This window comes from Malus domestica, chromosome 16 (assembly GCF_042453785.1).
Source record: "Malus domestica chromosome 16, GDT2T_hap1".
Lineage (NCBI taxonomy): Eukaryota > Viridiplantae > Streptophyta > Magnoliopsida > Rosales > Rosaceae > Malus > Malus domestica.
The window spans coordinates 23,419,253-23,441,694 of NC_091676.1; the positions used below are offsets into that span (position 1 = coordinate 23,419,253).

Genomic DNA, 22,442 nt, shown 5'->3' on the forward strand with positions numbered 1-22,442 from the left:
AAATACTCGAGGAAGGTAAGCTGATAGGATTTCTGTTTTGTAACTCTGTATTTTGAACAATATAAGTAGATTAATTAGATCTAATTCAATGGCCAGCACTAGCTCTAGATCTAGTATAGGAACAATTCCAGATGTAGTAAATGAATAACAAAAATTAGAATTTCAAACAGATGACAGTGTCGACTTTGGAGATTGGAATGTCCCTAAGGTTTCAAGTAAAAATATTTATAAAAAGAAATGGTCAGCAGCCTGTTTTAGAAGTGAACGTCATGTCAAAACAGTTAAATAGGCATATGCTCTTAGTAAAGAACATGAAACTTGTCAATTATTCACCCCAGATCAAATCAAAACCATAGAAAAGATGGTTACAATTATATTCACATAGGTCTAGTCCAAATAGCAGTCAAACCCTTAACAAGAAGAGGCCTTAATACCTCTATTTTGTTATGTCTCCGAGATGCAAGATTCACTAACTTCAGCGATAGCATTCTTGGAATGATTAAGTCAAGCCTTTACAATGGACCAATTCATTTTGATTGTTTCCCAGATCTCACTACAAGTCTTTCAAACCCCCATATGCTGAAAGCACTCACGTTAAACATCAAAACTTCAGGATACCAAGTCCTTGAAGGAGTCCAACCATTGGCCTTAATTTTTAAAGTCTATTACAAGGTTACAGGAACAAATATGAATTTCCAAGCCTTAGTCAAAAGTCCTAGAGACCTACTCTTAATCCAAACAAACCAAGAAAATGCTAACATCAAAATACCCAGAACCATTAGGTGGTCAGATATTAGTCTACCTTCCGACTGGTGCTTGATCAATGAAAGCAAACTAGTTAGTATCCAAAATAGTTTAGTTAACCTAGACAACATAGAACAATATTTTGATGGAACAATTAAAATCAACTTTGACCGACCAGCTAGAAAATCTAGTGTCAACCTCCATGAGTTATTTTAGCCCCCAGTAGGAATTCTTTTGTCGGATCCACATCTGCCAGCATGGTAGATCAAGATCAAGATCTCATTAATTCTTTAATAAAAAATAATAATTAAAAGCAGTCGAAACAAGTTCAATTGTCACCCAACAAGAATTAATCAATGATTTGATTAATATCAAACTAAAATCAATAGAAACAACCTCTCAAGTCACTCGTCCCGTTTATCAACCCAAGACCCAAAATCAAGGAGAACGAACTTCTCCAACAGCATCTGACTTCGAAGCAGGTCAAGTTAATCACCAATTACTTGTGCTAAATAAGCCATTTAAAATTCAATGGAAGAAACTTAATGTTGACATCGAAGCCATAGAAAGTATTCCCCGTAGAGACATTTTCCGTAATAAGTATACAAAAGAACAAAAATTGGACATTTACAACAAGTGGACCAATTTCATGAAAAAGCACAGGTTTGAAGTATTTTTCTTCGATTTTGTTGAAAAGTATTATGAACCTGAAAACAAATTAGAGATCATCACCAAAGAAAATTGGGTTAAAGAAGACAAAACCTTAGTTTCCTCTAGTCATCCCCCACAAGAAACCATTTTAATTTCCACTGCAAACACACAAGTACCAGCCACTCCTTTTAAACTTCCAAAAGAAGATGTAGGAGTTAAGCCAGTCATTTCACAAAACAATTTCACAAATCAAAAAATATAATAATCGCTTTGAAAAAAAATTCCACAAGTCAAAAAATAGACCAAATGTTAAAAGAGTTAAAGCAAGAAAAAACAGTCAATGTTTTACAACATCCAAATGAGTCTCATGTAGAAACAATTTCTACAATATGGGATTCAGAAAATGAAACTGAAACCAATTCCATTAGGCAAGTAGAACAAGCCTTTCAAAATCTTGAGCTCAAACGTATCACAAATAAAAGAATCAATCCAACATATCTTACCAAAAATTGGTATCCAAGACCAACACCTCCAAATATTCAGTTTGAAGAACGAAACATCCAAAACCAATTCTCAGTCTCGGCTGATAAACTCTATGAATGAAATATAGATGGTTTATCAGAACAAGAACTTTTAAACAAATGACAACACGTCTCTATGGTTGCTAATAATTATATTACCAATCATAATCTTAGTTAAACACAAGTTGTCGACCTCTTGGTCACTAGATTAACAGGAATGCTTCATTCCTGGTGGGAGAAGCATCTCATTGAACAATCAAGAAATGAAATAAAAAATGCAGTTAAAAAGATGAAGAAGGAATCCTTATATTTGATGAGCATATAAGACAAGGAGTCCTAGATGCAGTCAACACCTTACTCTTTATCATCTTTGAACATTTTATAGGAACATCCAGTAATGTCACCTCTAGAATTCATGACCTACTTAGCAATTTAAGATGTCCAACCTTAAGTGATTTTAGGTGGTACAAAGACGTCTTCATGTCCAGAGTCATGCTTAGAGATGATAGTAATCAACCATTTTGGAAAGAAAAATTTATTAATGGATTACCAAACCTTTTTGTCCATAAAATTAGAAATGTTTTAGTTAATGAATAAGGTATCATACCATATCATACCCTTACTTATGGAAATATTATTAATATTATCTAGAAGGAAGGATTGAAAATGTGTATTGATATGAAAATTTCAAAACAAGTCAATAAAGACAAATCCATAGCCAAATACAAATTAGGGACATTCTATGAACAATATGGATTACCTCCCATTACTCCATCCAACAAAAAGAAAAAATCACAAGTCTACAATAAATAACCTAATAGGTATTCAAGTAGACAAAACCCCAGATATAACATATACAAATCCAAATCAAAAACTTTAAAACTAATAAATTTTATGAAAACCCCAGGTCTAATAAATGGAAAAGAAAACCCTCAGAAACATTTCACTCCAAAAAACAAGAACAAAAAGTAAAATGCTACAAGTGTGGCAAATTTGGTCATTATGCAAATAAATGTCATGTCAAGAAAACAGTCAACCAACTGAAGATCTCTAAGGAAGAAAATATTCAATTAATCCAAGTCTTAAAATTAAAGGACACAGACCATAGTCAATCTGAGAATGATTTCATCTTCCTCCAATAATTCTTCAAGTAGTCTTTCATCCCCAAATATTAAGATAGAATGTACTGATACTTGTTGTAACAAGATTTCAGTCCTCAATAAACAAAAAGAACAAGAAGATCTTCTTATAGAATTAATCAGTAAGGTCGATGACCTGGAATTAAAATCATTTTATTTAAAGAAACACAAAAAAACTAGTCTCTCAGGAAGAAACTAGTACTAGTCAACCCCAGTCATCACAAAAAATCAGTCTAAGCACAACTTTGGAACGATTCAACAAATCCAAGAAGGAAATCACAGTGAAAGACTTACAGAGAGAAGTCAATAAAATCAAAGATGAAATTAGGTTTCTCAAATTAGAAAACCTAGAAATTCTTGCACATCTCAATAGAGTTCAAACATAAATGATTGTCAACAACAATGATGAAGAACATAGTAGTTCTTCTTCAAGTCACAATTCAGATTCCCAGTCTGAAGAAACATCATCAAAAAAATTTAATTTTAGGATTATTAGACAAGATAAGAATCTAGAAATGGTATTCTAAAATCAAAATAAATACTGAGGATTTTCACTTAGAAACAATTGCTTTGATTGACTCAGGAGCAGACTTGAATTGTATTCAAGAATGACTAATTCCTACTAAGTATTTTCATAAATCAACAGAAATACTTAGTGTTGCAAACCAGTCGCCAATTCAATTAAAATATGAAATTTCAAAAGCCCATGTTTGTCAAAACAATGTTTGTTTTAAAACCCCTTTTGTTTTAATCAGAAATATCTCAGATCCAGTCATTTTAGGTCTTCCTTTCATAGCCCTTCTATATCCTTTTAAGGTTCACCATAATCGTATAACTACCCAAATGTTTGGACAAAAAATTGTCTTTGAGTTCCGCAAGGAAACAGACCTAAAAAAATTAAGACAATTACAAAAGAATAGCATCTCAAAAACCATCAATTTAGTCAGTAAGAAATCACAACAAATGAATTTCTTAAAAGAAGAAATTAATTACAAAAGAATTGAAGAACAATTAACAAATCAATCTTTGTTACAAAACATTGACAATTTTCAAAATAAACTTGTTAATGAAATATGTTCTGATATTCCCAATGCCTTTTGGCACCGAAAACAACACATTGTTAAACTTCCTTACAATAAGGATTTTGATGAAAAGTAAATCACCATGGTCATGCCCCGTTTTTTATGTTCAGAAGAATGTTGAATTAAAAAGAGGAACTCCCAGGTTAGTCATCAATTATAAACCTCTTAATGAAGTCTTGGAATGGATACAATATGCAATTCCTAACAAAAAAGATTTAATTAAGAGACTAAGTCAAGCTGTAATATTTTCAAAATTTGATATGAAGTCTAGATTTTGGCAAATCCGAATACATGAGGATGATAAATACAAAACATCATTTGTCACTCCTTTCGGTCATTATGAATGGAATGTAATGCCTTTCGGCTTTACAAATGCACCCAGTGAATTCCAAAATATCATGAATGAAATATTCAATCAATACAGTCATTTCTCAATTGTTTTTATTGATGATGTTCTTATTTATTCCAAATCGATAAATGAACATTGGAAACATTTGAATATGTTTGCTAGGATAATTAAGTCAAATGGATTGGTTTTCTCAACAATAAAGATTAAATTATTTCAGACCAAAATTAGGTTTTTCGGATACAATATCCACCAGTCTACCATTCAACCAATAGATAGAGCCATCCAATTTGCAGATAAGTTTCTAGATGAAATCACCGACAAAACCCAATTACAAAGATTTATAGGATCCTTAAATTATGTTGTAGAATTTTATCCCCATCTCAGACAACAATGCAAACCTTTATTTGATCGTCTCAAAGAAAATCCTTCACCTTGGTCTCATACTCATACTTCCATTGTCGAGCAAATCAAATACCATGTTAAAACCTTACCTTGTCTTAGCATTCCAACTCCCAATTCATTAAAAAATTGTTGAAACTAATGCCTCTGAAATTGGTTACAGAGGTATTCCCAAGCAGTCAGTCTCATCCGGATCTCCTAAACAAAATTGTTCGTTTTCATTCAGGAGTATGGAATCCAGCACAGAGTAATTATAGTACTATTAAAAAGAGATGTTGTCTATTGTATTATGCATTAGCAAATTTCAAGATGATTTATTAAATTAAAAATTTCTAGTCAGAGTCGATTGCAAATTTGCAAAACATGTTTTACAAAAAGATGTTCAAAACATTGCATCAAAACAGATTTTTGCACAATGGCAAGCCATATTAAGTATTTTTTATTTTGACATTGAATATATTAAAGGCAGCCAAAATTGCATTCCTGATTTCTTGACCAGAGAATTTGTGCAGGGGAAGAATGACGGACAAAAGAAATAATCAAAGGAGGCTTCCAGCCACCCTACCACCACCACCGCCAGTAAAACAAGAATCAGGCCCAGATTCTTCATCGGCCTTAGCCATTACCAACCGATTCACTTCTTTAGGCTCCACAATAGGAAACCTCAGACCAAACTACCAAACACCACTACCAAATTACCAAACGGCATTAGTCAACCAATATGATCCTTATTCATCTCAGCCATACCATCCCTCATCGTCCCAATCAGCCAGCTATGCTAAAACATCCCTTTATGTCTAGAAAAACTCGAAGGAATACCTTTTTAGCACCCCTTCAATATTCACCAAGAACAAGCCCTTGAAAAAATAGTCAAAACAGTTTTTTCTCCCAATTTTCATTATCAGCCTACTAAATCATATAAAACTCTCAAATATTACAAAGCCATTCTCAGCGAGACTGAATCCATTTCAATTAAACCAATTTACAGCACAACCCATGAAAACAAAATCCTTTACCATTCTTTTTATATTGGAAAATTTTTAACTGAATCAGAATGGGGACTGCCCCTCTACTAGACAAAACCTCTTCATACCTATCATGTTCTTATCCCTAACAATCATTATAGTTATTTTGATTATATTCAAGCATGGACTAACATTTTCCTCAATCAAACAGAAGACTTTAGTCACTCATGGTTTATCAATTTTGACAAAAGTTTCAGATTAAATTTCCCAGCATGGTTTCCAAAATGATGGTCAGTTCATGGCCCGACAATCAGCCTTTTACCAGAAGAATTCATACAAGTCTTATCAGCTGGTTTCCAGCAAAAATTTGACAAAAGCCGATTCAATTACAGGATTACACTTTTCCCATTGTTCATGGCCAAGTACAAAGTCCCGTGGATAATGAAGTGGAATTATAAAGTCGAAACCAGTGAAGTCTACCGATCAAGATCAGTCAAGTGGTGGGATAAGTTCAATCATCAGAAGATCATCAATCTTGCCCTCTCAGAATTTCTCGTCGCTCCGGTTCCAGTCATCCCAGCATCTCAAGCTCCAGCTATTTCAGCACAACCAAAAATGGCATTGCCAATCATTCCAGAACAATCTCTTTCAGACATTAGTCCTTCATCATCCCTCAAATGAACAACCAAGTCATCTAAATCCATGAGTTCGAAGAAGAAAGAAAAATCATCTCAGCTTAAAGACTTAGCCCAACAGCTAATGGCAAAAGCAGCTTTACTCCACGATGAAGATTCAAAGTCTTCAGATGCATCATCACAACAACCAGCTAACTCAGCAAGTCAGAAAGCCAAGTGGGTAGACTATCAGGATTCCCAATACCCGTTTGAATTATAATTTACCCATGTGAATAAACAGTTGCTCAGCATGTGATTCCAATACGAAAAATGTCGACATCAACACTAAAAACAGTAACAATTATCAACCATCATTCTAGAAAAGACACTATTCATGAATAGTAAAATCACTTTTACTGTTCATACATCATGATATTCTCAATTATGTCTGTGTGATTCAACAGTCATCTGCTTTTAACATCTTTCCAACTCATAAGACAGTCGGGTTTCCCGCTTCAATTATCAACCATTTTCATTCTATTTAACAAGCAGCCTTGATCAAAGGAAAGAGGCTGAAACTTCTATGTATTCTTCAACAACAGAACAGAAGCAAATATTCAGTTTGTAATTTCTCAATTTAAAAATTGTAAACACTTTTAATTTAAAATCAAGGATGCCTGCATGCACTAATATCCTTGTTTTCATTATATTTTGCTGACTTAATCGTCAGTAAATCAATTGTAAGTCGTTGTGTAAGTTTTCAATAAAATTTATTTCCAAGTATATCTGCATCACCACTTTGAATTCATTATTTTCATTATGAAGAATATTTTCATAACAATTGATTTCGAATGGCATAAAATTCTTACTCACAGTCAATTCATCGAGTATCTCAAATTCAAGGTAAACACCGATCAATCATTTGTTCAATTCTTTCTATTTGTTTATAACAGTTGGTTTCATGGCATTTTTAATCCTGATTATTTTCCACATCAAATTCCTCATGATTCAATTAATCATTCATTTTCCAGTTCATTCAATCCTAACCATCATTGTTGTTGGTATAATTGCCCTCATCGTTTTTATTATCACTAGTTCCACTCCATTTGGTATCAGAGCCAAGTGAGTGGTAATTTATTATCACTAGTTCTGCTCATCGTATATAGATATATATATATAAGGAAAGAGATCAGCGTCTTTCCCTGCAAAAAATAAAAAAAAAATTTAAAGCCTCCCAAACCCAGGCATTGCCGAGGAAGCCATGCTTCCCAAACACAGGTCATCAATGCCTATGTACTGAATCCTGATCACTAGAGGCAAGGTCAGCGCAACCAGGTTGCTTGCTCCCAAGATCGGCCCCTCATACTTGCAGAACCTGTCGGCTTTGGCTTCTCCTCCGCCTGCTTATTACTCAATCTGTAGTGTGATGGGGATCCATCATTCTTCCATGCCTTTCATGGCTGTTCACCAAATCCTCACTGACAAACACCCTGGGGAATAATGGTTTGCCGTTCACACCAATCCAAGCAATCAATTTCTAACTCGCAGCCCCAAATTGGTCTGCAACATTCGCATAAAAAAGGGTTTGTCGTTCCAAGACTCATTCTGGAAGAACATGTCTCGGCCCGGTGCTCGGCCTGAAATTGGAGGGGTCGCGCATCCGATTGGATGGCCCACTGCAGAGGCTCTAGAATTCACAGAGGAAGACGACGGTGTTTAAAGCTGTGGGTTTTGTTGTGAAAAAAATTGTTCAAGTTCATGCCCATTATATATTGAAGAAAGAAAATTCTCACAGAAGTCAAATCCTCCAAATTAGGAAAAAAAATATCCGATTCAGGAAAGCTTTTCAAGGGTGGCGTGTTTCCTCACACAAAATCAGGAACGAAGAGCTTAAAAAGCTTGAATTGTTCTTAAAACTAATTTTTAAGAACATTTCTTAGAAACAGTTTTTTTTTAGATTTAAAAAACGTGTTTGGCATTGAACTAAAAAACTATTTTTGAATCTAAAATTTTGAAAACTTGTTTGGTTTAACTCTTAAAAACAGTTTTTTTTTTTCAATTATGTATTTGTTTTAAGATATACAAAACATATAAAATTAAACCGTAAACTTATTATTTTGATATTCATGTGCTAATACAACACATATATGCTCGATAATCAAATTAAACTTCAAATCTCAGACAATAAATATGACATTAAAACATTCTAGAAAACCAATAAACTTTGTGACTAATTGTTATTGACGTAATCAAGCCACATTGATCCGGCTATGTGGTCTCTAACATCATTCATAACATTATAGTCATTCAAATGCATGTTTTCCCCTTCTTGATTTGTCCCCGAGCTTTCTTCATCTACCACATCAACATCATTGTCTTCAAATTGTTGAAACAATGTATCATTCCTTGATTGCATTCTAATGAAATTGTGCACAACACAACATGCAATGGGAATGCATCTTTGCTTCCTAATTGGATAATTTGGCATCAACTTTAGAATGGGAAAACGATTCTTAAGCACTCCAATGCATCGTTCAACAACATTACATAGTGATGAGTGCCTAAAGTTGAACAATTCCATTGCTCCTCTTGGACGTTTACCTCTTCCTCTAAAATCACGCAAGTGATAACACACTTTGTGATATGGTGCAAGAAACCCACTCATGTTGGCATAGCCGGAATCAACAACATAATATTTTCCTATTCCAAGAACAATGCATATAAGTATTTTACTTGAGCCAAATACAATAAGAAAAAAAAAATACAAGTAATTTGATATGTTTCAATGACTTCGTACCTTCTTTAGGCATTGGAAACCTATTCACTTCTCTTGTTATTGCATTCATCAACACTCTCGAGTCATTAGCCGTTCCTTCCTAAATGAACATGCCAACATAATACTTTGTATTACACTAACATTTCTACCTCAGTATGAAATTTGTTTCGATGAAGGAGTCCATGCACTGATATGTGTTCTATCAATAGCACCAATGCAATTCTACCATTTTATAGTTCAAATCATAACATGTTAGTACACAAAATATAGTTTACTTCAACCTAAGTTGTTATTCTAGAGCTTTAAACATGTATCTTTCTAGGTTTTATAGAAAAATAATGATCATGATCTAACTAAATAATAAAATGTACTTTATAAATATATTACCTAAAACCATGGGTCGTACTTCGGATTTCCCAAAATCTCAAAAGGTGTCGCATCTATATTTGGAGGTTGAATTAGATGAGTACCAAGTCGACATATTGCTTTGTGAACTCTGTTAAATTGTCTTGACACAATCTCTTTAGAATGTTGAAACATTTCAGCAATTACCCTATTCTGGATTGTATGACTAATAGTAAACAAGAATATGCATACGGCCTCTTCCACACAAATTGATCTATCATCTTGTAGAAAGTTCAATTCTCTCAATGTCGAGCACAAATTCTTGAACGTGCTTTTATCCATCCTTGAAATATCAAATAACCTATATGGATGTCCATTCAATAATTCTATCACATATTGGCAGCCTGAAAAATGTGAAGTCATGCATGGCTTTTTATTTAAACGTGAGTAATGGTCATACAATCTTATAACTAAAAGCAACTCTCCAAGCGAATCATCCAAATCAGATGATGAATCACTTTCTGAACTTGAACCATTGTTGTCCACTTCATTTGAATCCATCCTATATAGACAAACAATTAATTATATTCTACAACTATCAAGTAATTAATAGCTAAACAAAGTGACAAGACAATACTATAAGATAATAACATAACATTAATCATATTACCAACACTAGTCATTTCCATACTCATTTAATTATAGTTCATCCTAAAGCAAAAGATCTCAAAACCAAACTCAAAAGCATATCCATAGTCATCTTACTAACCCTTATAATTAATTCTAAGCAAATTCATCATATTACCAACACACTAACTAACAACCAACTTACTAACTAACTATTCATTTTAGACTATTGAGCCATAATTTTTTCCTCAACTCAGACATCATCATAAACATCCTCCACCAATCCAAGCTAGTGAACTTCTCCAAAGCTTTCAAATAAGCAGTATCATCAACATCTTCCATGTTCTCAAGTACTTCCATACAATCTTCAATTGTACTTAACTATCTCAATAGGGAGGATACTCCCTCTCTGTTTTACGCTTAACCTTTTCCAATGTAGCCTCAATCTTGGCATCAAGTGACTTTGCCCAAGCTGGAATACCTTCGTCCATTTTGGTTGACTTGGATGACTTTAACTTCGAGGAAAGATCATTTGGAGGGAAAAGAGCACAACGCTTGGTGCTGGTTCCTTCATGTCCCTCACTACAAGCCTTTGAACCACTTCCAATACTTTGTCTAATGTGTGCACCAGTGGTAAGAAACTCAGCTTCTAACTCTCTCTTAGAATCAGAATTTGGAGGAGAATTGGCTGATGCATATTGCATTTGACCAGTTGCAGTGGTATTATTGAAAATTTGTCCAAGCACCTCATAATGAGAACACCCTTTGCTATAGAAATGGCTAGCAAACTTGTTTTTCTGTAAAATTTTATTATAGGTTGACCACACTTAGTAAATAATATTAAATAATGCATATCTATAAAGAAAATACATTATATAATACAATAAATACCTTAATATAAGCTACCCAAACTTCGTCCAATGCTTGAACAGTGTTTGCAATAGGGTCCCAACCCATCCCAGTATGATTAACAAGCTTGGCAAACTCACAATGAATCTTTCGCAACCGATTATATTTTTGCTTCAATTTTTCACGAGTGTATCTCTCATCATATTTGTCAAACACCTTCTTGTCAATCGCATCCCACTGATTCTTTCATAAAGTGTTGGTTTGCAAGCCTTTTTTTGTCTCTTCATACAACATACTAATAAAGTAGTCTTCAATAGGTTTTGGCCAATTAGCTTTATCATCACGGTCATTTTCAAAGTCCTTGTTTGACATCTCTTAGACACGTACTAGAACAATGTAAACGGAAACATCGAAATTAATACAAAGCTAAAAGCTACATTCACTTATGAATGTACAAAACACATATATACTCAGTTCTATGTAGTATGTACTATATACTCAGTTTTCACGAACTAGATGATAAATAAATAGGCATTTTATGCATGCGAGAATATCAAACAAAATGAGAGTAGTGTGACCTAAGAGTAACTCATTTACCTCTTCCAATGACACAGGCATGACAATACGACTTCATGCAAGTTCCCAGTTGAAAAGACAAGAGTTAAAGGAAATCTCAAAAGAAAGGGGACATAGTTTTTGTATTGCAAAAGTCATACAAATTTACCAGAAAAATGAAATAGTTTTTGTATTGCAAAAGTCATACAAATTTACTAGAAAAATAAAAGATCAGAACTTTAAGTAGCATTCAGTTCTAATTAGCTAAATATGTAATTAACAAGAAGAATAAGGGCAATCTTAAGCCAACAAGTCTCCCGCTTTGAGAGGGACATAAACCCCCATGAATACTAGAAAAGATTGGAACTTTGCCTTCCTATTCATTGTTCTTCATTCACCAAATTAACCTTTAATTTGTAACAGATTAACAAATTTAAAAACCCATAATTTGCTTAGTTTTGTCTTAATCCAATATATGCCACCACCCTAAATAAAAATCTACACTAAAACAACATAAATGAAATTCAAATGGCATTTTCACGAACTAGACGATAATGATATCATTAGCAGCGATAAGAGGCTATGACACATTCCCAGTTGGTGACAACCTCTAAATTTCACTGGAATACTGTAAGCACAACTATAAAAATGGTGCCCCAATTTTTCAGATATAACGGTCAACTATAGCATTACCAAGGCAATCTAAGCTGCCAACCAAACTTAACTTCAATTCCCAAGCAATGTAAGATCCAAAGGAACCATGGTCCTTTTTAGAAACAGTTTACTAGCTATGAACCCCAGTTTCAGTGAACCCTCTCTTCTACTAATTTCATATAACGACACCACTACCAGCGGACTTGAACCAAAGCCATATTGGGAAAACTTTCAACATGACTACATTGTTCTTAAGGTACGATAACTTAACTCAATTGCACTTACAAGGCTACATACACACATAATGACCCCTATACCCTATACCTACATACACACATACCAAAACACACCACACCCAGATTTGCATCATATCCTTGTTTCTAACTCGATGGGAAATTTTCACAAACACCTAATACGCAAGCTCTAATAGCTTCACGGAACCAACTTTAATAGAAATATAGGAACCAAATTAACTTGCTAATATGCTATTCTAGACATCAATCCTTAACCTCTCTAAACATCACAACAAATTCTGTTCACAAATCAATCCTCATGGGCACATCAATTAGATTATATACATTGTACACAAATGAATCACACCAATTAGATAGATAAACGCAATTTCTCACAACCCAACAAACAAAACACATAAATCAACTTTCCCATCATTTCCTCCCTTTTCCAAGGAACCAAACAAAGCAGTAAGAGAAAGACCCATTACCTTGATCGTTCCTGGCAGAGAAGAGAATGGCCCAGTTTCATCCCCAATCAAGTACTCAGAGATTTGAGGCTTAAAGCTATTCATCGGAACCTTCAATACAGAGGAAGCTTCAATACAGAGATTTGGCAAAATGGCTTACCAAACAGGTTTTTTAACCTTACCAATTAAATTATTTTTGAGGTAAAAACTTTGGACTCAAACCAAATTTGCGTCTGAAACTTGAATGGAAAAGGAAGGGTCGTTCAATACAGAGGAAGCCAACAAAAAAAATAATAATCAAAAGGTGCCGTGTGTGTATATATGTACATATATGTATATGTTATATATATATACACGTGGATGGCACAAAGTAGTAGCTCAAGTCTAGCTTCAATTGGGTATTTCAAATCAAGCTAAATTCCTTGCCTATAAATATTAGGCACTCATTCAAAGAGAGGAGCAAAAGGAAGTAAGTCGAAACTTCGGACATCCATAACTCTTTCAAACATCCAAACAATCGTGTTCTTCAAGCTCGTGGAGAATCAACAAGCACAAATAATACATGTGTCGATTCATCCCCAACAAAGCCGAAGACCACGCACCACGTGAAACTCCTCGTGGTCCCATTTCATTCAAGATTAAGCCTAAACCACCCTTGAAGAAATGACAAGTCTGATTCAAGATCAAGTGTCAACCACCCTTGGATCAAATTCGACTCCAAAGAAATATAGCAAAGCCAAACCTTTGGAGGAAACCAGAAAGCTCTTTGTCCAAAGAAAACACGCATGTTCTTCACCAAGCTCACAAAGAATCAACAAGCACAACTACACGTGTCGATTCAACCCTAACAAAGCCGAAAACCACTCGCCACGTGAAGCTCCTTGTGGTCCATTTCATTCAAGATCAAGCTTTGACGGTCCTTGAAGAAATCACAAGTCTGATTCAAGGTCCAATGTCCATCACCTTTGAATCAAATACGACTCCAGAGATATGAAGTGAATTTGAACCTTTGGATGAAAACTAGAAAGCTCTCTAGCCAAAGAAAATATTCGTGTTCTACATCAAGCTCGTGGAAAATGAACAAGAACAACAAATATGTGCCAGTTCATCCACACAAAAGCTAAAGACCACCCACCACGTGAAGCTCTTTGTGATCCCATTTCATTCAAGATCAAGCCTCAACGACTCTTAAAGAAATCACAAGTCTGATTCAAGATCAAGTGTCCACCACCCTTGAATCAAAGTCGACTCTAGAGAAATGAAGTAAATTAAAACCTTTGTGGCGAACGAAAAAGCTCTCTGGGTAAAGCAAACACTTGTGTTCTTCATCAAGCTTGTGCAAAATCAACAAGCACAACAAATATGTGTCGATTAATTCCCAACAAAGCCAAAGATCATCAACCATGTGACATTACTTGTGGTCCTGATTGTTCAAGAACAAGCCTCGACGGCAACCCTTGAAAAAATCACAAATCCGATTCAAGTGCACCACCTTTGATCAAATTTGACTTCAGAAAGCTCTCTGGCCAAAACAAACACTCGTGTTCTTCATCAAGCTTGTGGAGAGTCAACAAGCACAACAAGCACGTGCCGATTCACCCACTAACAAAACCATGTGAAACCGCTCGTGGTCCATTTCATTCAAGACCAGGCCTTGACGGCCTTTGAAGAAACCTCCAGCCCAATTCAAGACCAAGCCTCAACAGCCCTTGAAGAAATTGGCAGCCCAATTCAAGACCAAGCCTCAACGGCCCAATTCAAGACCAAGCCTCGACGGCCCTAGAAAAAATTTCCAACCCAATTCAAAATCAAGCTTCAACGACCCTTAAATTGACATCTACATTGAAGGATTTCAAAGCATAGTGGTTAAAGTACATTCACTATGCAAAGGGACTTCAAAACACATCTTCTACACGTGACAAGCACTTGTATAGGATGCGCCTTGAAGTGGGGGCATTTGTAGACATCAAAATTTCGATGAAATAAATGTTCAATTGTTCACCAACGCATTAAAGCTTTGACAGGCCAGGGCATACACGGCATGCACCATGTGTCTCACAAATCGTATACATGGATGTGACTCGTCAAAATCGGACGAGTCATCAAGAAGGACACGTGTCAACTTTTGGCGGAAATGAATTATTTGATTTTAATTTAATTAAATCAAATATTAATTGATGAAGACAAATCATGAGCCGGCCCATAAATCGAGTCCTAGTTCTTTCATCAATTAATCAAGCCCACAATCAAGGCCAAATCCATCTATGGGCAAGGCTTGAAGAGTCTATAAATAGGAGGCTCTAAGACAAAGAAAAGGGGTCCAAAAATCATTTCACGCCCAGACGCTGAAGCTTTGAAATACTGAAGCTCTCAAGCACTCAAACCTCCCAAACACTCAAACACTCAAGAAGACTTGAGAAATCCTTCGTGTTCTTCGTCAAAACCCGTGAAGAACCACCAAGCATCCCTACACATGGTGGTTCTCCACTGCCAAGAGCCAAAACCTTGCGGCATTCGTTCATCCAAGATCAAGTCATCGCGACCCTTGATTCGACAACACAACACATCTACACATTTCAAAGATTGAATCAGAGGATCAAGTTGTAAAGAGATTGTAGCTCTACAAGTTCATTAATACAAATTTATTTTGTATAAGTGTTCTTGTCTCATTTGTCACAAGATTTTTGTGTTTACAATATTTTCAACTTTATTATCTAATTTTATTGTTTTCCTCCAACAGTAGAAGATAGAATGGTTCCATTTTGCCTGTGTTGGTCTGAAAGATAAACCGAGAGGAAAGTGATATTGCACAGATTGTGCTGCTTTGAAAAATCACCGGAAGGGGAGTTCCGGTCAAATGACCTCTTTAGTCTTCAGTAGTTTGCATATAAGTTATATGACCTTTCTAGTCTCCAGCCATTGCTAATTGGTTTTTAAACGGCCCAACTTCAAAAGTATAAACAGCTCCGCTGAAATGCATGTGAGATAGCCTAAAGGAATATATATGAATGTCCACTACATAGAAAGCACAATGTACGAATAAGGAACATAAAGTGTTTTGACCAAAAGATTTTCTAGATCTCAAAGCAAATATATGTGATGACCTCCACGAAAGAAATCATTAACATCATGAAACATGGATAAATAACAAAATCAGAAGGTCATCTTTATTTCTCAACTTAATTATTTCTCAATGTGGCCACGTAAACTGCAACTCCAACCTCTTATGCACCTCGATGAATAGATACAAGCCATCCCGTTTCACACGCCAAGCGCATTAGTTTCTAGCACATCTAGTGGCATCTCTTTTAGCATTGAAGATGTCGAAATGCCCCTTTATGATACCCCAACTCATATCACAAGATCAAACAGCAGTAGTGTTAATGTAGACGGTCCAGCTGTTGTCATTAAAAAAATGGGATCGAATGAGTGCTCGGATCTATGCCTGCAGCTTGACACTGAACATTCAGGTTGGTGTTTCGAGCCAAGTCATTAAAAACGGTTACCCGATAATCAGCCATTGAGCTGCAGATGGACAATGAGAGCATAAGACGGAAAAAGACTGCTACGATGTTCATGTTGGTATTTTTCAGAACCTTGATGAAGATGGTTGATCAGATGGTGGTTGATATAATTTCATGCTTTAGTTTCCTTTAAATAGAAAAAGTTGGGTGAGATAAACCAATCGAGATGGTATCTGTGTTGTGTTGGACGTCCCTCATTAAAGGCTCGTTTGGATGTGCTTTTAGAATGACTAAAAGTGCTTTTAGAAAAAAATGTTATAGGTTTCAAAAGCACTTAAAGTGCTTTCTGCCAGAAGCACCAGTTATGTGCTTCTTCCAAGAAGCACTTTAAGTGCTTTTTCAGGATTCACTTGCACTTTTACTAAAGATTGGTTCTAAAAGCATTTTCACCAAAAGCGCTTTCAATGATTTTAAAAGCACATCCAAATAAGTTATAAGTGTAGGTATTTGGACCTACAAGGTCTGGCAGTCTCTGCACGACACGAAAATAACAGGTTTCGGGTCAACACGATAACTTATCGGGTTATTATCGGCTGACCCGTTAAGAACCCGTGTATACATGCGGGTAACACGTGGGTCGCTCGTTTCGACCCGTTCAGAAAAAATTTATTTTGATAATTTTAAAGTCTAATTACTAAAAGATCTATTATAAAATACAATAGCCATATTAATATATACAATATATTCTATATATAAATATATAGTTTTGTATTATTATTCTATATAAGTTTTAAAAAAAAAATTTAGTCATTATTTATTTTTATTATGATAGTTCCTTCTTATCATTACTATGCTTAGCTCGACACCAGTATGAACCACATTGAGTTATGTTGCATAATTTGAATATATAATAGGATAAATAATCCTTTATAAAAAAAATAGAGGATAAATAATGACTCAAAGGCCTAAGAATGAAAGAAAAAGAAATTAGTTAGCCTGATGTAATATAGATTATACAAATAATGACCAAAAAAAAAAAACCAAATAAGAAACAAAATAAAAAATAAAATGTATTATAACGTACGTAACTGGTATCAATATAATTAAAATCTTTTGACATTCATCCCATTAATACGTATATTTGAACGCCCAAAAATAGACTAATCGTATAAAGGGCAATAAAAATTTTTTGCAAAGAACAAGCTTTAAAAATATATGTTGGCTCATCATCACACAAAAAAAAAGTTACTTATTTGGATCAAAATGAACTACAATCTATAAACAAAACCTTCAGGACTAAACGTAATAATTGAGTGCGACAATGGTCTTAAATCTAATTAAAACAAAATCTCCTAATTGATGCGACTTACCATAAAAGTTGAGAACTTATACATGCATACTTTTGGCTGGCCATGTGAAAGGGATAACAACACAAGTTCTTGATGGATAATAAAACCATGAAATTCTAGTGTAAAAAAAGGGAATTCTAAACATACGTGAACCTTGTTTTTGTACTGCCAAATATATCTCACTATCTATATGTATCATCCTTGTCTGATTCCTATAAGATCATGAAACTCCATGGATATTGATTCATTAGGCTTCGTTTGCCACAAATGATTGAATTGAAATGGATAAGACATTATCTTTAAGGTACGTTAAAAGAAAGAAATGAAAAAATTCTAATCAACTTAATGGGAGCACAGGAGATGGATTACTAAAGAACAAAATGATGGAGGATTTAAATGATAAGTTTTCTTCATGTCTAATCAACTTAATGGGAGCAGGAAATGGATAAGACATTTCAATCCTTCTCAAAATGATGGAGGATTTAAAGGATAAGTTTTCTTCCTGTTTAATTCTCTCAATCTCTTGTCACTAAGTTTTCTTCATGAATTTGAACTACATTATTGCTAACATATTGTGAGACTTAGCTACACTCTTATACCCCTTTATGTAGATAATATCGTTTGTTAAATAAATAAATAAAATAAAAAGTAAAAATTCTCTCAATCTCTTAAAAATGAAAATTGTCTCCTCAATCTTCAAGATGCGCTGAATGTATTGGACTATTCATTTCAATTCATTCCTCCATACCAAACGAGACCTAAAATACCATATAGGATATACCAAAATTTATTCTTTACGAGAAAAAGATTGCATCCTTTTGCTATAAAAACGGATAGCTAGAATGAAATATACTACATCAAAACACATTGAGAATTAGTGAAATGAAAGGAACAATATTACGCCAGTTCATCTATTCTCTACTCTTTCTTGCCTTCTCCATTTGCCCTAGTACCTCGGATATATTCCCTGGGAAGAAGCACTTTGTGCGCGTTGTCAACGATCTCGATGCTAAACGACTGGACGTGCATTGTTATTCTGCAGACGATGTAATTGATCGCACTCTTTCTACCAAGGGAGAACAGCTTGAATTTGAATTTCGTTCTGTAGTTAACACCTATTGGAATTGTAGCATGAACTCCGTGGTTGGCCATGTCGAAATTGAAGCATATATTTCTGAGGATCCACTTATTGAAGAGTGTGGGGGAGTCCATTGCATATGGAATGTTAGAGAGGATGGAATATACTTGTACAGAATCAAGCATAGCGATTATGTCAAAAAGTACGACTGGATACCAAAGCCGTTGCGCGTCCGTTCTATAAAGAGAAATGTCAGGCCTTGAGCTCCTATTGTAATCCAAAGAAATATAATAAAGTCATGTGCTTTTGTTTAGTTTCTTCTTACTTTCTGTGTTATATATTGTTGATCCTGAAAACGACCAAGCCTACGTGGCACGCAAGTCGAGTAATTAATAAGCTAACTACGTCCTGCAGTTGTGTACAGGGCGTGCCAACTCGACGGTCGAGCTCGGCCGGTGAGTAAAATGTGTTGATGTTGCGTTGGGCGCACTGCTGACTTCTTGATCTTGTGACTGCAACCGAGGAAGGAACACGTCTCGGCCTTCAGGTTCTAGAGCCTAAAGGCAAGGCTGCTAGTTCTGAGAAGTTCACAAATCGTCGGCGCTGAATTCGGTTACAGTGATTATATTCGTAAAAGTATAAGCATGCCGAATCGACACCAAACTATATGGGCACAAGTACTCAAAGAAAATGTGCATCTTAATCGTAAACGTAGTTCGGTTGTTAGAATGTCAAACTCTAAATCCCACTTGTGAGTATCAAATCATAAAACAACTCGGCGTTCGATGCGCCGACCCCAGTAATCCGGAACACCTCACCTCGTCGAGAAGGCTAATGAGATGACCTTTACCAATAAGGATTCGAAAATCCTTCTAGATCGAGACTTGGATAGATAATCAGTCGTCCTCGACACAGTGCTGTTTATCCAAACTGAAGATGCTTCATGGTCCACTGATTCTACGACAACAGTGCTGTTTATCCAAATTGAAGGTGTTCGCCGGTTGCCTCATAGTGTTGTTTATCCAAACTGAAGATGTGTTGGCGAAAAAGAAAATAAAAATCTCAAGGTTGTTGAGAGGTTTCGTGTAGAGTGAGAGTTTGCGCAGGGCAGTTTGTGTGTTAAGTTAGAGGGCTTAGAATGATGCACCCCTTCCTTATTTATAGCAGCCAACCTTATCATGACCGAACCAGAACTATACTTGGATTAGGATTCTTTATCCTAATCTAACCATGTCTCGGCCAATCCCACCTCCAGTAGGACTTTGAACCAAACTCTTTATCCGACCACATTCACTTCTCAAATCTCAGCATCTTCATTCCATTAAGACTTCTTATCATACTAGGACTCGACCCATTCACTCTTATCCAATCTAAACCTTCTTGCAAAAGGACTCGACCGACCTGACTGGGCTACTTATGACCATTGGACAGCCCATAGTGTTTTTGGAAAAGCATTGGATCGAACATAAACCTTCGCTCGGCCTAATAATATTATTTTGGGTCTAAACATTGCCCTCTCGCTTCTAAGGTTTTCGGCCTAGAACTCCTTAGCCGAGTTTTGACCTTGAAGAAGTGAACCCTAAAGGTATCTTTAAAGGATGATGAAAAGTTTCAAATATTCCATCCATTAGGCGCATTTATGAAGCATGATCGCACGATCTTAATTTTGTCAGACACCCTGCCACGTGGCATCTTCTTGGCATGTTTTTCCTTGACACTGAAACGTCTTCCCAAACCCTAAAACCCTACCACATGTTATCATTATAACCTCAAACAGCGAATTTCTCGGTCTGTTTGAGTCATGCACATAATCAAACGTCTCTTCATCATTGAATCCGCCGTCACATGCCATCGTGTAGCCTCAACCTGCAAGTTTCTTGGTCTCTTCATATGGATTTCGCAAATCTCCATGATGATTGTAAAATTGTCTGACTAGTCTTACCCTTTCGTTTCAAAATCAAACGACTGGCCTTCTTCCAAAACCCCTATAAATACTCAAAATCCTTCATTTTTTCCTTTATGCCTTCAGAACTCTCAAACATTTTACTCTCAGATCATCATTCAAAGCTCTCTTTCTAACTAAAAAAAATCTGTTGAATCCAAAAATTCCTTCGAGGTCCCCACAATAGCTCTCAACACCTTTATCTCCAAGTTTTCCAACGAATGTGCCAAGTGCCGGGACTTTATTGACCGGAGTGCCATCAAAAACCTACGATTCGAAGGTGACTCGATGATAGGAGCATATTTATGCGACTTAGTTAGCTTGTTTTCTTGCATTTTTATAGTTAGTTTGTGTTTATTATAGTGTTTTAAGCTATTTTCGTGTGATTGTAGGTCCAAATGACAAAGTTGGCAAGAAAGTGCAATTTGGAGCATTTTGAGGCAGTTTTGGGCATCAAATGGATAGCTTATGAGTAGAGCAAGATGGATGGACGAATTTGAAGTTCAAGAGGCTAGGAATGTGCTGAAAATATGAAGAAAATAAATCCAAGACAAAGAAGATAAGGAATCAGCTCAAAAAAGGAGTCATTATCCAAAACCTTATCCAACCTTATCTTATCCAAACTAACCTTATCTTATCTTATCCTTTCCTAATCTAGCATTATCCAATCTTATCTTATCCAAATTAGTTTGTGCCTTAATTCTAGCTATTTATAAGGGATAATTATGCATTTAAAATACATATTTAAGATTCTAGAAGCCTTATCTCCTCTCCTTACAAAAGTGGCGCCCCAACCCCTTCTAGAACCCCTTTTCCTAATTGTGCCGCCCCCTATATCCTTGTTCCTGATGGTTTTTTATGTGTCATCCTAATTTCCCTTGGTTTCTGATTGTTTTAACCCATTCCACTTGGGTTTTGGAGTGCCAATCCTTTCCCAATGCTACCTAGGCCGTACCTTTTCTCCCTATAAATATAATTGATGCAGCCTTTATTCAGATCACCACCCTCTACCACCATTCATTACAAATTCGTGCCATATACACCTATACACATTCATCCTATTGTGCTGCAGATTTGCTAGGAGAAAAGAGAGGAGACCCTTGGAGCCGTGCTTGCCATTCAAGACGTTGGATTGTTGGAGCGTTTCTAGGTGTATTCTATCCATTGTTTTAATGTTTAAATTTAATTGTCTTTGTTTAATTACGAACATGATAAGCTAAACTCGTTTTAGCTAGGGGGAGATTCAAAGTCATGAACATATTTGCAATATGAATTGATTATTTCCAGTTGTGATTTCATGAATCGTGAATGCAATTTACTTAACTGTTTGATTAAGAACTTATTCTTGTTTGTTGATTGAGGGTGCACATTTAGTTTGCATGCAGGGATTTGATGCTAAAATATAAGGGAGTTTCACCTAATCGTTATGAACTTATATTTATAAGTAATGGAGGTTGCTAGTCACGATCGCGTTAAGTGAATTCCTGACAGGAGTATCATGTTGTTCGTAGTTACGAATGTCTTGTCAATGCTTATGATTTTCACAAAGCTTAATGATCTTTGATTGTATCTCTATTATGTTGTTATGTATGGAACTATTGAAAAATAATTTGGTTGCCGATGCGTTGTCCATCCAATT

General features: G+C 35.5%; 1 protein-coding gene and 1 long non-coding RNA gene across 2 annotated transcripts; one reads left to right on the forward strand and one right to left on the reverse strand.

Annotated features, from left to right (window-relative positions):
• Positions 1-8,555: 8,555 nt before the first annotated feature.
• On the reverse strand, positions 8,556-13,092 carry LOC114822179 (uncharacterized). The gene is made up of 3 exons (XR_011576875.1): positions 12,992-13,092; positions 9,262-9,340; positions 8,556-9,164 (listed from the first exon to the last, which is right to left on the reverse strand). It is a non-coding gene; the product is annotated as an uncharacterized lncRNA (long non-coding RNA).
• A 5,573-nt stretch (positions 13,093-18,665) lies between these two features.
• LOC114822283 (S-protein homolog 1-like) lies at positions 18,666-19,124 on the forward strand. The gene has a single exon (XM_029096611.2). The coding sequence runs from the start codon at positions 18,666-18,668 to the stop codon at positions 19,122-19,124; it is 459 nt and encodes a 152-aa protein (XP_028952444.2).
• Positions 19,125-22,442: the final 3,318 nt, after the last annotated feature.

Bases quoted from the DNA above. Each gene is read 5' to 3' on its own strand.
- LOC114822283 (XM_029096611.2), top strand. From the start codon at position 18,666: ATGAAAGGAACAATATTACGCCAGTTCATCTATTCTCTACTCTTTCTT.